The sequence below is a fragment of the Typha latifolia genome, chromosome 1 (genome assembly GCF_019914945.1).
Source record: "Typha latifolia isolate L0001 chromosome 1, TyphaL0001v2, whole genome shotgun sequence".
Taxonomy (NCBI): Eukaryota; Viridiplantae; Streptophyta; class Magnoliopsida; order Poales; family Typhaceae; genus Typha; species Typha latifolia.
The window spans coordinates 21907278-21927351 of NC_133086.1; the positions used below are offsets into that span (position 1 = coordinate 21907278).

The 20074-nt window shown below is 36.2% G+C and overlaps 1 protein-coding gene across 7 annotated transcripts in view; it reads right to left on the reverse strand.

The window, feature by feature from the left end:
• LOC140780730 (cleavage and polyadenylation specificity factor subunit 3-II) overlaps positions 1–20074 on the reverse strand; it is a 50584-nt gene that overhangs the window by 15404 nt on the left and 15106 nt on the right. For 6 of the 7 annotated variants that reach the window (XM_073126457.1, XM_073126456.1, XM_073126453.1 and 3 more), the window contains 8 exons: positions 18404–18477; positions 17605–17741; positions 17058–17121; positions 16642–16707; positions 13168–13237; positions 11222–11326; positions 10285–10426; positions 8012–8108 (listed from right to left, as the gene is read on the reverse strand). In XM_073126457.1, the coding sequence (XP_072982558.1) occupies positions 8012–8108; positions 10285–10426; positions 11222–11326; positions 13168–13237; positions 16642–16707; positions 17058–17121; positions 17605–17741; positions 18404–18477 (755 nt within the window). Of the gene's footprint in view, positions 1–8011; positions 8109–10284; positions 10427–11221; positions 11327–13167; positions 13238–16641; positions 16708–17057; positions 17122–17604; positions 17742–18403; positions 18478–18588; positions 20073–20074 lie in introns of those variants that run through there. The other variant, XM_073126458.1, reaches the window with a different exon arrangement.

Sequence of the window (20074 nt, forward strand, 5' to 3'; positions counted from 1 at the left end):
CTTTATAAAGAAGAGGAATTGCTTTGGCAGCAGAGATCTAGACATAAGTGGCTGTTGGAAGGTGATAATAACACTACTTATTTTCATATGATTGCAAATGGTAGGAGATGGAAAAATACTATTTGTTCAATGTTAATAGATGAAGTGTATGTGAATGACATGAGTATAATTAAAAGTCATATAATTGGGTATTACCAAAAGTTATTTGGTGAGGTTGATATCTGGAGACTCAAATTGAATGAGGATATTTGGGAGAATGGGAAGTTAAACGAGGATAAAAGCAGGCTGATTCAGCCTTTTATGGAGGAGGTTAATAAAGTTGTTTTTGATATGGCTGCTAATAAAGCTCCTGGCACTGATGGCTTCAATATGAAATTCTGTCACAAATTCTGGGGTCTGCTAAAGGAAGATTTATTGAAGATCTTTCAGGATTTACTTGAAGGAAAGAAAGGATTGCATAGATTAAACTATGCAATGTTGGTGTTAATTCCTAAGAGAGTTGGGGTTGAGAAAGTAGAGGAATACAGGCCAATTAGTTTACTAAACTGCAACTATAAAATTGTGACTAAAGTTCCGACTACTAGACTCTGCAAGGTCAATGGTGGGCTGGTTTATAGAAGATTACCAGAGTGCTTTCATCAAATAAAGATATATTTTAGATGGAAAAGCATGTGCGCATGAAATTATTTTTGAGGCTAAGAAGAAAAAGGAGGAAGGTATTTTACTGAAATTGGACTTTGAGAAAGCATATGATAAAGTTAGGTGGGATTATCTGAGTGATATTCTGGTTGGAAGAGGGTTTCCGAAAGATTGGATTATGTGGGTGATGCAGGTAGTGACTACTGATTGGTCAGCAGTTATGCTTAATGGGGATGCAGGCAGTGACTACTGGTTGGTCAGCAGTTATGCTTAATGGGGAGTTAGGCAATTACTTTCGATGCAAAAATGGTTTGAGGCAAGGGGATCCATTATCCTCTTATCTCTTTGTCTTAGCTGCGGATGGCCTGAAGAGGCAAGGCAAAAGAGGCAGGTTTGCTGAGAGGTTTTGGAGAGGATGTGACGCCTAAGAGCAACTTCAACCGGGCTCTAAATTTCAAATTTGGAGTCCGGTTGAGCTCCAATGGGGCTCTAAACCTAGCTCCAAATTTGGAGCTAGGAATAGTGGGGCTCCAAATTTGGAGCCCCACCATGAAAATGGAGCCGGGCTCCATTTGTCATATGAACTTTTTGAAAATGCCAAAATTGCTCAATACTTGTTATATTCAATAATTTTAATTCCATTGGTATCCTTTATTAAATAATTTAGTTAGTTAAACAGAGTATATAATTAGTTTTACTAATCGGTTTTTAACAAAAATAATACCATTAGAAAGGTCTCATCGAGACCTTTAGAATGAGTCTAATATTAAATTATTTTTGAGTTAATTTAAATTTTAAATTTTTTATTATTTATAAAAATGAGTCTAATAAATTATGTATCCTAAAATATAATTACTCAAAATTATCCCCAATGTAAATATTAAAAATTAAAATACATTAGATATGAAATACATCAAACATGAAATACGTTAAAAATAAAATACATCAAATAAAAATTACATTAAAATTTATATTCATTCATTCCCGTGCCTCTGCCATAAGTGTTCAATTAGTGCATTTCGAAGCTCAAAATAAGCCTATCTTGGATCTTCCTATGTCGAGCATGTAATTTCGATGCGTTTAATTAAAAAATTAGTAATTTAAAATTACTTCTAAAACTATTGAATATTAGTCTTATTTTAAAGATCTCGATGAGAATTTTCTAACCATATATTTTTTACTAAAAAATAATAACGCTAAGATGGTCTATTAAGTAATTTAAAATAGCTAATATAATAATATATATTATATTATTATTTTAACATATATAGAGCCCGGTGCGTTGGAGTGCACCAGGCTCTTGCTCCATTTTTGGCTCAATATTTGGAGCCTCTCCAAATATAGAGCCAGCATTAGAGATGCTCCAAAGTGATTATAAATTTACAATATGCTGATGATACTCTGATTTTCTTGAGAGCGGATGAAAAAGAAATTGGAGTGCTGAAATTTATTTTATACTGCTTTGAATCTGCATCGAGTTTGAAAATAAATTTTGCCAAGAGCTCTTTGAGGGTTTGAAAATAAATTTTGCCAAGAGCTCTTTGAGGGTTTGAAAATAAATTTTGCCAAGAGCTCTTTGATTTACATGGGTAATAGCCCTAAGCAAGAGAGAAAGTTTGCAAACTTACTCAATTGTAAAGTGGAAAAGTTGCCTATAAAATATTTAGGTTTGCCTTTGCATGGCAACAAGTTGAGAAAGCAAGATTGGCTCCCTGTAATTGAGAAGATTGAGAAGAGGCATGCGGGCTAGAAGGGGAAGTTATTGTCCCTTGGGGGAAGAATTACTCTAATCAATTCGGTTTTAAGTGCTACCCCTTTATATTATCTTTCCTTCTTCAATAATCTAGTGTGGGTGAAAAATAGAGTTGATAACTGAGAAGAAATTTCCTGTGGAAAGAGACGTAGGAAGAAAAGAAAGGATACTCTCTTGTTAATTGGAAAATGGTGTGTAAGAAGAAAGAGTTTGGTGGGCTGGGAATTGGGGATTGGATATGAATAAGGCTTTACTGGAGATTGCTCAAATCTGATAAGTAGTTGTGGGCTGAAATAATCATGCAAAGGTACTATCAAAAGAAAAAAGTGGTGGATTTCAATCCGATCAACTCTCAAAGGGTCTCTCCATTCTGGAGGGGAATCTTGCAAACAAGCAAAAATTTTCAAATTGGGGCTAGTAGGGAGGGGTCAAGAATGGTAAAAACACTAGATTTTGGACTAATATTTGGTGTGGGGAGTGTAGTATGGCTAGTAGGGAGGTCAAGAATGGTAAAAACACTAGAGTATAACTTTTTGATATTGTTTGGGAGAATAAGGTTAAGGTAAATGAGGTCTTTGATGGAATTAATTGGAAGCTTTGATATAGAAGGCAACTCACAGAACAGAACAAGAGGGATGAGCAGGATATGATAGATATGGTGGAAAGTAGGGAGGATGAGATAAAGTGGAGGTTCCCGAGTAATAGTGTTTATATTGTTAGATCCCTTCATTAGTTCTTAAATAATGGTGGTATTATATCTTCGGCGTACCAAAGAATTTGGAAGATGAAAATCCCATTGAAAGTCAGGGCCTTCCTTTGGCTAATGTGTCAAAATAGGATCCTAACTAAGAATAATTTGCATAAAAAGGGATTGACTAGTAATATAGGCTGTATGTTTTGCTCAAAAGAGGAGACGGTGGATCATCTTTTTGGTCGGTGTAAATATGCAAAGAAGCTTATTGGTTGGGTGGTGATGACCACAGGAATGACTTGTATTCCGAGTCATGCAAAAGACTGGTTTGTGGAGGATATAAAGATTAAGAACAAGGAGTTGAAAAAATGGATAACTATTTGGGTTGCGGCCCTTATATGGAGCATTTGGTTGGGACGTAACAGTAGAATGTTTACTAGAAAGTCCTGAAATTGGAACGAGATCCGATAGAAAATAACCTCGCTCTTCTTTTCCTGGGCACGGTTACGAGGAGAAGAAGGGATAAATAAGGCAAAGAAACTGGTTAAGGAGGTAGACATCTCGAATTAGAAGGTGGATTTTGCACCAGCATAATCGGGAAGGATGTTGCTTTGGTTGCAGACTATGTGTTTTGTTGTTGTTTGAAACTAAATAGTTTGGGTATATGTTGCTGGGATTTTTGGTTCCCCTGTTTTGGTTGTTTGAATTTTGAATATGTTTGATATATTTTGTAGTAGGGGATATTCGGTAGTTTGCTGGTACCCTTTTGAACTGTTAAGTTCAGGGTCTCTTGTGTTGTTATGGTTTGGTTAGTTTGTTTCAATGAAGCAGGGCTCTTGCCTTTTGTCAAAAAATAATAATAATATACCAACTCTATTGGATTAATAAAGGTAAGAATTTTTGGATGAACCTACTCAAACCTATATCGGATGTTAGTAGGGTTATTTAATTATTCAGTGGTAGAATTGTTATGCTCATATTTTATTACTTTCATTATCGAGATGGACTCCGTGCTATGCAAGGATGATCCGTGGCGCGATTGAAGTTGATTAACTTGAAAACTTGTCAGACAAGTAAATTCTCTGTAGTCTAAGAATAGTGTAACATTGATGTGATGTTGACTTTATGAATTCATGACATGCAAATCACACGTGTGCAAATATTTAGTTATTGTTCAGCATAATTATATTTACTTTACTGCTTCATAGTTATTCATGGATTGTCAGTGCATACCTGAGTATGATAACTTGATGTACATGCCATATGATTGATAATGTTGATCATTGCACTACTTGCACGTATTACCACGTAGTTAATTCCTGACTAGGCAGTGCTCCTCACTAACTAAACCCGAGGTTAAGGGTAGAGTTCATTGTATGGTGCCTATGAGATAAATGATCTATGTCTGAGGTCGTTAGCTTGAATGGTATTCAGGCAATCACACTGCCCTGTCAAAACTAGACACTGGTGATATGAAACTATGATTGGGAGGTAAGGGTTTTAGACCTAGCGGTACCCTATGACGCAGGGTCATGGCGTCCATTGATGAGCTGAGGGCTCTTGACTATCCCGCTGTGGGCGGTGATGATTGTAGAGAGGGAAATATGTGTCTACGATTGGGGTCCTTAGTCTGTTGGCCACAGACAACCAGTCATATGCAACGTCGCCAGGCATGAGATATAATGCAATTGATTGGTTGAATAATGATCCTCAAGTGTATGAGGTCTTCCTAGGTAAAGGATTAACTTGGGAGATGGTGACAGAAGCATCAAGTGCGGGAGAATTTTTATCATCAAGGAGTGCTAGAGCTACTGCTAGTAGCACTCCTTCCACTTCTCTAGATGAGCAATTGATCCAGTCAGATGAGGAAACAGACTGTTATGAATTTGATAAATTAATCTTTGATCATGTTATTTGTTTTGGATATTTAGTTGTGATATTTGTCAGAATCAGGAAAAAAAAATTGAGGTTGAGAGAGGAGGGTGCACATGCTCTGCACGTGCAGCCTCTCTTCTCTCTCTCCCTCTCCGGCACGCGATGAGGCGCAGAGAAGATTTTCTCTAATCCGAATCGGATTAGAGTTGATCTTCTTATAATCTACAAATTAAAACCCTAAAAATTATTTCCCCTGCTAAACCATCACAGCCCCCCTTCTCTCTCTTTTTCCTCCCCTCTTTCGCTTTCTTCTTCCTTACCATCGGAGTCACGCAGTGGAATCGGCCTGCCGGAGCGTCGCTAGAATCAGTGGAGACCACCACGTGACTCCTTGGTAAGCCTTCTCCCACCCCTCAAGTTTAATTAAAGAATAATAAGATTTAGCGAAAATACCTAATTTGGGGGTTCTTCGGCTTCATCAGCAAAGTTGGCCGGCCGACGGCTTCGGGTCACAGCCGCTCCGTCTGGAAGCGTCTTGCCGTTGGCCTCGTGCCGTGGGCATTCACCGTTGGAGCCCTCGTGGCTCCGGTCGCCGTCGGTCATGGGATCGACCGCCGTTCGCGGGTTCTCCCCCACCTCGCGAGGACGGCGACACTGTATGGGTGTTGGGAAGCTGGGGGTGCGGCCGGCGAACCGTCGCCGCGGTGGCCGCCAGCGTCTTCCTCTTTCTCTTTTCCTTTCTCTCTCTTTTCCTCTCTCTTTTTCTCTCGCTCTCTTCGGCTTGGAGAAGACAGACTCGGGCAACCTGAGTCTGGTCTTCTCTCTTTTAGTGTTTGGATTCGGGTCAGGTTGGATCCGAATCCAAGGAACCCGACCCGGTTCCATTAGCTAATTGGATTGGGCCTTGGCCCAATCCATTTAGGTGATAGTTGGGTGGGTTGTGGGCCAATTGCAGCCCAGCCCAACTGATTTGGACTTATTTTAGCCCAAATTAATTAATTTTGGGTTAAATTGTAGAAAGATTTTAATATTTGTTTTAATTAAAAATGTTATTGTTATTTATTATTAAAGGTGGTGATTTTTTTAGCACGTGAGCTAGAGATTTGAGATTTCGGTTGTCTTGCCTAGACTTAGGTGAGTGGGTTCACTCACATATTTATTTTATTATATTTCATACCTCTGTCAGACCATGTAAATTTTCTACGTGCAAATTATTTATTTCACCCTTACGTGCAAAAATTTAATTATTACAATTCTTGTATGCAAATCTATTCATTTTATCCGTACGTGCAAAAATTTAATTGTTATATTTTCTTTGTGCATTTAATCAGTATACTCAATGCATCACCGTATTTCGTGCAAATATTGAAATTTGTGAAAAGAAAAATGAGACTAGTATTGATACGACTTAGAGAACAGTCCCGGTATAAATCGCTTGCGATTTTCCGTGGTGACTCAAGTCTATCTGGAAGTCCAGGGGAAAGTCCTAAATTAGATCACTGCGGTGACTTTCTTAGGTGACTCTAGCGGAGTTAGGAAACAGTCCTAGAATGAATGAGAAAATTTCCTATGTGACTCTAACTTCTCTCAACGGTTAGAGGAAAAGACAGAGTGTGTTGATCACAAGGTGACACCATCTGATGACCCTAACCGGATCAGCTATGAAGAAAAGTCCCGAGCGTCATCTCGATGTGACTTCTAGTTGATGTGGATCCACAGGGTTTAGACCTATTGAGACATATGACAGTACAAATAGTAAAAGATGTTAATATGTTGAAAACGTGCAAGGTTACAAGTTATGACATCTCTCTATTGTTATCATTGTTATTATTTAGAGAGCATGTCTATTGCATATTGTTATGGATATTATTGCTCTTAGTTTAATTTATTCAGCATTAATATGATTTAAAATTTATTTGGTTTTCAAGTGGATTCCACTCACTGAGCTATAGTTGTTAGCTCATGGATTCTATTTTTTTTTTGTATTTGTTTATTTATTTCAGGTAATAGTCAGCGGAGCGACCGAGCGAGATGTACTTGGACTCCACCTCCACTTAGGATTCACCTATTTATTTTTCCGCTCCTTTAGATTTTATGCTTTAGATTAGAAGTTTTATTTATTTAGTTTAGAGACTCAAAAATATTAACATTGTTTTATCTTTATTGCAATTAATTTTAAAATTTAATAAAGCAGATCTTCATTTTATTTATTTATTTTGCCATCGTACACGTAGAAAGTACTAATAAGGCTTCGTGTATCTCAAGTATATTGAGATGCATGGCCGATCATGATTCCTATTTTGGGTCGTGACAATATTTGTGAACTTATTATAGTTATGAATTGTGATTATGTTATTTGATATTGTGGCACAGTGCATCATTACAAATTATATATATATTAAATTAGTATTAAAAATTATAGATATATATTATATTTATTTAATTATTTATTTTTATATAAAAATGCTAGATCGCATTGTCACTTGCCTTCCACCTTGGAGCTAGGCGGTGGGGTGACCGCTCGCCATCCGCGGCCGCCTTTTAAAACATTGTGGAAGATACACAAATTTAGCTTCATATGAATGAAAAGGCACTGTAAATGCATTGTTTACACCATAATAAAAAAAGTACTTAATTAGGATCACGAATAATAGTGTCCCACGAATAATAGCGTCCCACTAAATCCGCGGCTGCCTTTCAAAACATTGTGGAAGATACACAAATTTAGCTTCATATGAATGAAAAGGCTCTGTAAATGCATTGTTTACACCATAATAAAAAAAGTACTTAATTAGGATCATGAATAATAGTGTCCCACTAAATATAGCTGACACTAGGATTTGAATCTGGGAACCCTCAAATAATATGAGCTCCTTTAATTATCGGAGTACTATCACATTGACAGTTATGAGTTTTTATAATCAAATAAAGGATTGAAGCTTGACCTAACTTATATGATATTTGACTATCTGGCTTGGCTTAAGTTAATATGTTTAACACTAAAACAACTTCAGCAGGATTAGAGTTCAAGATATTAAGATTTTGAAGACAACCTGACATCTCACATCGATATGTGTATCTTTGTCCAAATCAATTCTGGTAGGTTTACCTGACATCAGTTTATGGCCTATTGTTCCAGCAACACAATATCTGCAAGAATAAAACAGATATAAAGATCAACTAATGGACTACTAACCTAGTTGCATAAACAGAAGTAGGAAAATGACTTGGTAACAAGTTATAAAATGTTTGATTGCTGCCATTTGTAAAACTCCATGGTAGGTACAGCAAAGAAATGTTCTACAGGTCATAAACAAGAACCATGATAGCATCATTTTTAACAATTGAGGCAGGTCAACTCCATGGTAAGTATACCAAATAAAGTAGTTCCATCATATGATAATTTAATATTACACAATAATAAGGATGGTTGTGCTGGTTGCATGCCCCACGCCAAATCTCTAACACTCTGTTTAGATGGAGAGAAAAAGAGAAAAGAAAAGAGAAGAGAAGAAAAAAGAAGAGAAAAGAACTATCTCATTTTGTTTGGATGTAATCGAGAGAAGAGAAGAGAAAAATAAGTTTATTATGTTTGGTTAAAGGATAGAATATAACAAAAAATAGCATGTTTACCATTATACCCTATATCTAATATATAAACTAGCACAAGTTATAATATCCATAAGATTACTCTTTAAAATAAATAAAAGTAGCATAAACAAGTTATAATATCCATAAGTTATAATATCCGGCACAAATTATACTATTTAATATTTGATTATTCTCCTTTAAATTTGTAAATAGAATCTCAAAAGATTAAGTAAATAGTATAATAGAATAGGAGCATATTTGGAATGTTAAAATATAAAAAGCGTATGTTTCTTTTCTCTTCCTTTCTCTCTACTTTTAGAAAGAAGAAAAAAGTGACCATTAGAGGATTTTTTTTTTCTCTTCCTTTGTTCCTTTCTCTCCCTTTCTCCTAAAAATTCAATCCAAATAAGAGAAAATCATTCTGTCCTAATTTTCTCTCCTATTTTCTCCTATTCTCTCCATCCAAAGAGGGTGCAACTCCAAGGTCATTTTTAACAAATGAGGCAGGTCAACTCCATGGTAATTTATTCTCACTCTCTCTCTCTCTCCCACTCTCTAACTCCACCAGTTACAGTGTTTTCTTTTTGGTTTTTTTCTCCACATTTTTTCTCCCTTTTTCTCTCTCTCATAGTCTCTAACTCCCCGTACTTATCTTTCTCAGCATCCGCCAAATAGTTCTCCCCTTCTTTCTCCATCTCCCACTCTCTAACTTAGCTTCTATGGTAGTTTTTTTTTTCATTTCTTCTCTCTCCCATTTCACTAACTACCCCTTTCTTTCTCTATAGTGATGAAGAGAGAGGGGGAAAGAGCTTTATCTTCATCTCAATTCTGCATAACAGAAATCTCTTATTTCTTCCTTTTTAATCTCAGTTCTACAACAGTAAATCTTTCTCTTCTTAATATTCATCAACATTTTGAGTAAATAAATACTTTATTTGTTTTTAGACTTCATATATGAGTACTTTTTTATTTTTTTATTTTTCTGCCATTTTTTCTAAATTTTTAGAATTTTTTTATATATTTACAAATAATATTTAAATTTTTACATAATTAAAAAATAGTCTAATCCAATATGAGCATCCATTCCTGAGTTTAAGAACTTTGGTTGTAAATATATATATGCATACATATATGTACACATACAAACATATAGAAACATACATAAATATACATGTAAGCCTCATCGAATAATAGATATGATTTTCTATGGTTGTGCTTTTTTAATAACTAAATTATTGTCATATCATGTGATGTATCTATTAACAAAGCTAACCATTTATAACAAATTGTCACTTAAAGAGCTAAAAAAATTGATTTATAAATCATGAGCTGATTGTGTCATGAAATCCAAATATGTCTGTATGATACAGCAAGTATCTGTTCTTCTAGACCAACAAGTGCCAGAGTGTATGTCATATAGTAAGTATGCTATAACTGACAAAAGAGATTTCATCAAAAGAAAAGTACCTTAATATCTAGGGTCTAGACAAGCTTCTATCACAAGAAAAGGCAGTTACGATATTTATACTCCATAGATACTCTACCAGTATATATGACTTCACATTTCACAAGTTGAGCATTTATAGAATAATAATATAACAAAACACAGGCAAATAATCATCCAATAATTTAGCTTACCCATTGGCCTCTACTATTTTAGTCATCTTGGTAGCTATGAGCCATATATATTACAGATCTAAGAAAAATAAATGAATGAAAAGTGACAATAGAGTACCCAGGAAGTGTAACCAGGTTCCTTTCAGATGGAGCCCATTGCTTGAATACCTCAAGGGAAAATCCTCCACTAATCATACCAGGTGTCGCAAAAAGAACGCAAGGTCCAGGTGCATTTACAAGAGAACGTTCAAAAGAGCAAACTGTAATATCAAGAACGATCGACTTAATCTTAACTGAGAAAAATGAAACAAAACCCATTAAAAAAATTAGATCTTGCTATATCTTATCAATTTCTTGTAGTTCTACAAAGAAAGAGGATAACAATGAAATTGAACCCTACATAACATGACTAAAATTATTAGTTGAAAATAGAAAAGTTTAAGAAGTATCTTGGGTTTGCAGAATAACACTTCAAAGCAAATGCATCATATAAAAGAACAAAAAATAAATGAAAATAAAATAGCAGTAGCCATGTAATTGACTGCCAAGATTCTAAATATCTTGATATTCCAATCAACAGGCTCCAGTACCAAATGCCCCAGAGGATGCAGCAGGAGGGAAAAGTAAAGCAGTGTGCTTATGGGAAGATCGATGCCTTTTACTAACCTAAACACTCATATGTTACTAACCAACTTCCTATTATTTAATTCGCTTATATTCTAGCTTAAAAGATTGCTGAGTTACTAAAAACAATTAAATCTACAACATTTAGTGATGAAATAGATCTAAAGTCACTAGATCTGTGTCACAAAATTCTTCATAGTTAGCGAGTCATATATCTCAGTACTAGATCTAGGTAATTCTTAAATTCTTTGTAGTAAGCAAGTTACATCAGGTCAAAAGTTCTAAATAAGACAACAGAAAATGAATTCGATCTGGAACTTTCAATTAACCAAGAATACGCCCGAAAAAAAGATACTATGCTTCCTAATTCAATACTTTGATATTATATTTGTTAGCTAAATGGCATCTAATTATTTATTTTAAGAAAGTACCATGCTTGAAGTCAAATGGGTTCCGTATTGTGTAACTATCTTTGATCTTTTGGCTGGTCCATCCAATAAGCATTTTGTAGTACATATTGGCTTGAATAGTCAAACCTGCAAAATACCATGAGAGAATTAGTCAAGATTACGAGAACAAGGCATGGTGGGTAAAAGGGGGCAATTTGGATATGCTAACTCATACTAGATCTATCTAGTACAGCAGTGCCACTGCAAAGAATATTATTGATAGTTGACTACAAAATATACACTAACTTTAAATTCTACTCCTTTGATCTATTTGCATCTATCAAGGCATTACAAAGGTTCTAAAATTCGATATCAGGATTGGGATCGGCTATTCGGAAAAACGATACGTATCGACCATATCGGTGATATCGACTGTCCGTCGGATCGGATTATTTTTTTAATCATATCAATTATAAATATTATTTTAAAATACGGATTTTTTTTAATTAGAAAATTATAAAAATAATAATTATTATTTACATATGAAGTCTAAAAACTAAAAATTACATTAACTTATTCAAAATTTTAATGAATAGCGAGTTGGCTCTCTTTTCTTTTTCCTTATCTCTCTTTTCCTCCCTTTCTCTATTACTACCAAGGCAAATTTAATTTTTTCTAATTTTGTTTCCTTTCTTCTCTCTTATTGCCACAAGGTAAATTTTTTTTTTATTTCTTCTCTCCGTTCTCTTTTTTTTTTCTCTTTTTTTTTTCATTTCTTCCCTTTCTCCTTTCTCTTTCCTTCTCAATCTCTTCCTCATTCTCTCTGTTACTCCCTCTCAATCTCTTCCTCCTCCTCTCTATCTCACTCTCTGTTATTGCAGCAGATTTTCTGCTGCAGTAACAAAGACTGAAAAAAAAAGAGAGACAGAGAGAGATTGGAGAAAAAAGAGGAAAAGGAAGAGGAAGAGAAAGGGAGATGCTAGAGAAAGAGAGTAGAGAGAAATTAGAGAGATGGGGCACTTGAGAGAGAAGAGAGATAGATTGAAGGAAGAGAAAGGGAGAGCCCATATCGAGTATCGACCGATCCCACTCGGGATTAGCCAAAACTTAGTACCATGGGCAGTACTAAACAATGGATATCTAGATCACATCCTGAAGAATTGAAAATCTCATTTATTATCATGTATTCAGCAACCTAGAAGGTTGTGGGTAGAGTGAGACAGAATTAAGTTCTTAAGAGAGACTGAACAATTGGTGAAAATAAATGTGTAACTGCACATAGTTTGTATTAGAATAAGATATTGACATAATGCGAGACAATAAATGAGTTCCATGACCATAACAAGACAATCAGACTTCTCATTGATCTGCACTTTCAGATGATTCTGCTCTATGGATGCTTAAGTTTCATTTCAAAAGGTTGTACATCTAATTTCTGTAATCTGTTGTAAGCACTAAGCATCTCTTTCTTTCTTCTTTCTTTCTTTCTTTCTTTCTTCTCTTGTTTTCTTTTCTTTTTTTCAATTTTTTGATTGCTTTTGCAATAGGCTGATTGGACTGGACAATGTAAACCAAAAGCTTTAAGAGTTTGGGAAAAAAAGGATAACCAAACATTGCATCACTATGAGTATTGGTTCATAATACTTGATTGGTACAAAATCAAGTCTGCATGAAGATTCAAGTGAAGCCATGACCATGATCAATGCATCCTCATTCTGTCCAAAATCCTCGTGGCCGATAACGATAAGTGGCTTGATCCAAAGTGGGGTACTTTGTAATGAAAAATATATGTTTAGGGGTATTAACTTATGCAATGTATTATATATATAATAAATTTAAGTAAAAATAGGTGATACACACAGATACGAGGGAAAATCTAAGTTACACTCCTAGCATATCTAGGATGAGAATGGTCCAAAATCTGAACAACAATCAGTCACTCCGAAAAAACTAAATGAATAGAAAAGCTTAGCACAAGAGTACCATACCGGCAGACAAGTAAATAGGAACCTTTAAGTTCATTCTTTCCCAATAGTCATCCAACAATATGCAAAGCTCCTGATACACATTAAAATTAACAGAGTACCAACTACAAGATATAGAAAAGCAAGTAGAAGTGCCTAACGAGAAATGGCATCTTTTTGCCTCTAATGTCTCAAAAGTTCTGCCGAACAGTTTTGTTGAACAAAATCCTATTTACTGAAAGAAAAATATTGACAATAGTAGAGAGTTACTGAGGTATATAACTAGCAATGCTTGTAAAAATATTTATGGATGTACTTCTCACATAGAAAATACTAAAAAGCAGGTTGAAGTGTTATACAAGAAAAAGAAAGATTTGTACCACTGACAGTTCCGTCACTATCTACAACACCTGGACAAATAGATCAAGTCTAGTTGATGGCTATGATGCATGGCATGCTGCTGGAAACACAAGTATCATAGAGAGCCATGCAAGCTTTGTCGAGGCATTGACTCAAGCTGTCATCGTATCGCGGCATCACACCATGAAAAAGGAGGCCCCCCTTTGCAACAAGACCTTCCACCTCCTCCGACACATGATGGACGACCCTTAAGGCATACACTACCACAAAGGAAACCCTCGTAGCCCACACCAACAGCTAGGGGTCCCATAGTGGCCACCAATCGCCGCCAACCTCCGCCCAAGCCACCAATGGAGGGCATGGACTATTAAAAAGATTTCGAGGATCCGATACCTCAACAACTCTACCCCTAGGGCCATGGCCACCTCCTCACTGTGGACACGCCCTTGCAGGCCTTGGATGCGCCACTGGTCCAGCGGCTCGAACCAGCCCACGCGCACACCCATCAGCCCAACCGAAACTTCTCCTTGCGTTTGGGTCTTGCTAGAGTCTAAATGAGCTGAGTCATAGTCTAAAACTCACCAATGTGCGCACTCCAATCATCCCACTAACAGGTCTAGACTCACCCTTTTTGACCGACTATTTGCATTCAAATTGATCGCATTCATGGCCTACCGAGTTCACCAGCTGAGTCCGAGATCGATCCACCATCTCCCTTGAGTCAAAAACTACTCCAGCCCTTCCGAGGAGTTCACCCTTTTTGACCGACTATTTGCATCCAAATTGATCGCATTCATGGCCTACCGAGTTCACCAGCTGAGTCCGAGATCGATCCACCATCTCCCTTGAGTCAAAAACTACTCCAGCCCTTCCGAGGATGGTGTCAACCACTCTCAGCCACTCATAACCCAAGGACATAGCCGCATGGACTCAAGATGCTTGGATTAATCGTGATCTATCCTACCGAGCTCATTTCAAATCTAGACATTGGTTGTCTCTCAGATCAATTAAGTCCAGAGTATGGTTATACCTTCACTTTGCTCATAACCAAGATTACTACCATTGGCGGACACCTTCCAAGCCGAAGTGGGAGCGGTTCGACCATAGTTACATGCGGAGCACTTCCACACGGTTAGGATGATAGTAGAGAAGCTTTTGAGATGAAAGGCTAGAAACTATAGATGTTGTGCCGACTAGCATGGGGGCGTGCGGCGGCGTACCAACACATGGCACGATGGGTGTCACACGGCACCCCTCCTAGTAGCTTCACCACTCGTCATTGACCTCGTTGTCGAGCTCTGATCCAGATCTACAACTTAAATTTTTAATCTCTCTCGACCTTTCTTCCTCCCTCGAGCTAGGGCACCCGATGAGTGGGGGGGGGTGTGAGCTCGAGCGATGGCGACTCATCGCACAGTAACGGCGAAGGTGAGTAGCCCCTTACCTTTTTCTCTCCCTCTCTTACAGGATGTGCCGTGCCGACCGGTAGTCGATACAGTCCATGCTTGTGGCATAGCCATCGTTGTTAGAAACTACCATGGACACCTTGAGGACAAGGTGGTTGAAAACATGGTGGAATGATATGATCCAAGTTTGGATTAAAATCGAGTGCGAAATTAGTACAAATCCCAAAATTGCAAAAATTTACAATATGCACAATTTTTAAAAATATTCATCTAATGTCTGAATAATATAAAACCAAATGAATTAGATTGATGACATCATTATCTATACTTTTTGTATTCTAACTTTCAATAGATTTAGATTCTATCTAGGGCACAACAGTCATCAAATCTGATGGAGAGATGAAAGATGGATGGATAGGATTAATTTTTAGTTTGTTTTAGTTAACTAACAACTTTTTATTTTATTCTCTATAAATAAAGCCTTATGGGCTTGTATCTTAGGCATGAATAAATGATTATTGAATCATCTCCATCTCTATCTCCTCTCTATCTTGTCCCCATCTCCCTCAAGCCCCATAGAGCCAACCTCCATCTTCTTCTCTAATTTCAGATATACCCACCACGCCACCTCCATCGACCACACCATCTCCCTAACCTAAACCGCATCGCCCCCACCACTGCCCTACTTCATCCGCACCATCTTCCACCAATCCACTCTAGGATCGGCCCACAAGTCCATCCCCCCTAGGTCAGTCCATATTAGATAGCAGGATATCAACATATGATCTAAATCTAGATAAGTTTGATATATCTATATACAAATCAGAGAAGTTCTCCAGATTCGAGTTCGAGTTGGATATCAACATATAATCAGATAGCATGATATCAACATATGATCTAAATCTAGATAAGTTTGATATATCTATATACAGATAAGAGAAGTTCTCCAGATTCGAGTTGGATGGGATAATATGTGTCCCATTTTCACCCAACATTTTCTATTGGAAATGCTACTTGAGATATCACACTCCAGAGACAAGGCAATTTCATAGCGCAATACAATAAGACTAATCACATAAGAATGAATGAGTATGTAGCTATACAAAACGCTAGAGGTCTAAAAGAATTAACTAATTAAGGAGTCCTATATGTAAGATCTTACCATCACATTAGAAGTACACTCACTCGGTTGTCGTTTTATCATAAGAATGAATGAGTATGTAGTTATACAAAACGCTAGAGGTCTAAAAGAATTAACTAATTAAGGAGTCCTATATGTAAGATCTTACCATCACATTAGAAGTACACTCTCACTCGGTTGTCGTTTTATCATAAAGCCCTTTAAGGATACAAAATGTCTTCGAAGAAAAAGTTGCCTAAGTTGTAAACTGTATGTGCCCAATTGAAGTCATCTATAGATGGCTCCATTTGAAAGTAATTAACCTAAAGTGGTTGCACTAAATGAGAACTTAGACCTTTGAAAATTGTTTTTCTATCAATTGTCGAAAGGCATAATTCTAAAGAAAGAGATTCATATATGCACAAAAAAATACCAACAAAAACACAAAACTGATGATACTGAAACTTAGTCAACATACTGTTTCTCTATTCAAGAGAAAGAAATGATGGTTCAGCATAAGTTGGATACATTTTAAAAGGAAATGACAATTACGAGAATAACAAGTATGCAACAAGAGAGGAGCAAAAATAAGAAGATTTGGAGTATCACTACCTGTGCTCTCCCCAAGGCAAATGTTGGAATTAGAACTTTTCCTCCTCCAGCGACACATTTATGAACCTAAAAGACAGGAATTACCATTCAAACCAACAAAAAAAGTAATGGAACCATATAACTAACATTTCTAGAATTTTGTTACAAAAATATTAGCAATATTGATTCAAATTCTATTGTATTGTGTTTACCTGTACAACATAATCTCTAAGTTATTAATAGCTAGAAGAGAAGGCTATATTCAAGTCATTTTAGGACTAAATAGACCATCTATCATCAAAGAAAATTTTTCTACGGGGGACTCCCAGAATCTAACAAACATTACATGCACAATCATGCTTATTTTACTATTTTAGCATTAGGTTTTAAGACTTAAGAGAATAATCACATGAGCACATAGGTAAAGTTCTACGTACAGCTTTCAAGAACTCCCTCTCTCGAGCATATTTTGAATCCCGTATAGTTGTTGCATATGTGGATCTACAAGAAAGGGAAAAAAACAAAGAAAGTGAAAAAAAAAACATGGCCAAAAATATGCTACCAATAGGACAGTCTTAAAATGCAAGTAATAAAGATTAAAGATGTCACTAAATGGATCTGACATATATGAAAGAAAAACAAAAGGAATTCACTATATAAATCTGCATACTCATCAATAACTACAAACAACAACTATTTAGTTTACTCGATTCTTCGTTGCCTCACATCATTTCATTTGTTTCTTTCCAGGATCCAAACAAATCAATCTTTATTATAAGGTGAGTAGACAAAATTTTAGATATATTTTGTTGCAAAGATATATTTTAGACAAAATTTTCAGTTAATTTGCATGGTATCTAGTAATCATCAGAATATCATTGTCTTTGAACATTGTGAATAGAAGCAAATAGATGAGGTAAGATGAGGTAAAATGTCTATATTTCTGTTTACTGTTTTTGCAAAGTAAAATGTCTGATTTTGTACTCTGTTATAAGCAGATCCAAGTGCAAACGATCAATTTGAGCAGCCCCAAGATGTCTATCTGGTGTCATGTTATAATCCCCAGTGTAGACCATAGCAATATTTCCAACTTCTGCATAAATCATTGCAGCTCCTAGGACCTTGCATTTGATACAATCAATCAAAAGTTTAGAAGAAATAAACAACCATAACAAAATCTGATTTTCAGAAAAAGGTCAATAAAGAAAGAGGACATCAGCAATCAATTATTTATAAAAATAACCATGTCACTAAGGCTATAGAAGTGGTCAAGCCAAGACTATACAAAAATTGCAAAGCATACTTTTGTTTAGATTATAGTCTACGAAGAAATTTCTCATTCTCCTGTTCTGATCAACTAACCAGAGAAAATATAGGTCTGCAATACATTCCAAGCTACCGAATATGATAAGCAATATTTCCGTACTTCCTAAAAAACTTTGCAACAGCTGACAGATTTCTTGAGACACACGTACATGTCTGCATGAGCACACATGCAAAAGGCATGACGATTGAAATCAGAAGCATGTAAACCATCACAAATAATTTCTATCCAGGCAAGCAGTAGACTTCTAGATAGCAGTAGAGTCATAGATGATGTCAAGAACCATAAAAGGAAAGATTATCTAAATAAAATGGCATCATCAATCTGGAATACGATACTCTAGATCTTCTTTGGTCATATATAAAAAGCATGAAATTACCTAATTAAGTATATGAGGAAATAAATATGCCATAACCAAAGCTCCAATTAGATGAAGGAGATTGTAAGAGAACATCATACATGCCCAGCATAGTAAGCACGAATCTGAAGATCTTTATCAACATGAATCGTCTGCTTCAAGTCTATTGGTGTAACTGCAAGAAAATACTATACAGTTATATCTTACAAGTTAATCTAAGCATGCAGATGGATATGTAACAGAAGACATAATTATAGTAGTAACTAAAATGTCTTGAACCTGCTACCTGTGAGCATACACAAATCTTTTTCTTGTAAACTTCATCAATCTCTTTACAACAAGATAAGAATATGTAATCAAGGTAGAAGAACATAATTTGAATGTAAGTAACATACACTGTGAATGCAGAATGCAAGATGAAATTTCACTTACCTATCAGGATCAAAGCATGAATAAAATTATATGATCTATTATCGTGTTACAAAATAGTCTTATAATTTATGGCTTGTCATGTGTTAGTCACAATAGTCATGCCTACAATAGCCATGTCTTAATCATGAATGGCCGTGTCGACGGTGTACCGCCACATGGCACAAGGGGTGCCGCACGACACCCATCCTAGTAGCTTCGTCGCGACCTCGTCGTCGAGCTTGCCGTCACCGATCGTCACTCTCTGAGTCGCCGCTCGTCGCCCGAGTTCGCACCCCCGTCGGGTGCCCTAGCCAAAGGGGGAGAGAGAGAGAGAGAGAAAATGCAGGTGAGTAGTACCTTACCTTTTTCTCTCCCTCTCTTACGACACGGCCGGTAAGTGCTGTGACACGGTTGGTGCCTGTGGCACAACCATCGTTGGTCTTAATCACAGAATTGCCACATATTAGTCATAGTATCATATCTAAAGATAAAAGATTAATGGGCTAAATTGAACAAGAAAAATCTTGTCACATCAATATTTTCTAAATTCAATCTTTTGCAGTTTCGTGCATGAACCAATGTATAATCTCACAACTACATAACCTACTTGGAAAAACTACCCTCAAGGGGAAGTGAATAGACATTGGCAAATTCTATTGAACATTATTTAGTAGAAAGGACTGTTTGAAAGCATAACTAAGTAGCAAAAGTGATTGCTTAGGTAGTCACTATATAACAATAGAATGCAAGAAAAAGATGATTACGACAAACAAAAATTAGTGATCTCTTTACTTGCCAGAAATATATAAGAGGAGGTTACCAAGAAAATCTAATAGGAAGTGCAGGAAGTTACCACAATGCAAAAGGATACGTAAATATTAGAAAGGAAAAAAAAGACCAATTAAACAGTAAATCCAACTCCACAACCTATGCAGAATTCATCCACAGATGGTTGACAGTTGTTTGCTACAACAAATGAAGATTTAAAACAAAAGAAAACTGGCAATTCTATTGAACATTATTTAGTAGAAAGGACCGTTTGAAAGCATAACTAAGTAGCAAAAGTGATTGCTTAGGTAGTCACTATATAACAATAGAATGCAAGAAAAAGATGATTACGACAAACAAAAATTAGTGATCTCTTTACTTGCCAGAAATATATAAGAAGAGGTTACCAAGAAAATCTAATAGGAAGTGCAGGAAGTTACCACAATGCAAAAGGATACGTAAATATTAGAAAGGGAAAAAAAAAGACCAATTAAACAGTAAATCCAACTCCACAACCTATGCAGAATTCATCCACAGATGGTTGACAGTTGTTTGCTACAACAAATGAAGATTTAAAACAAAAGAAAACTGGC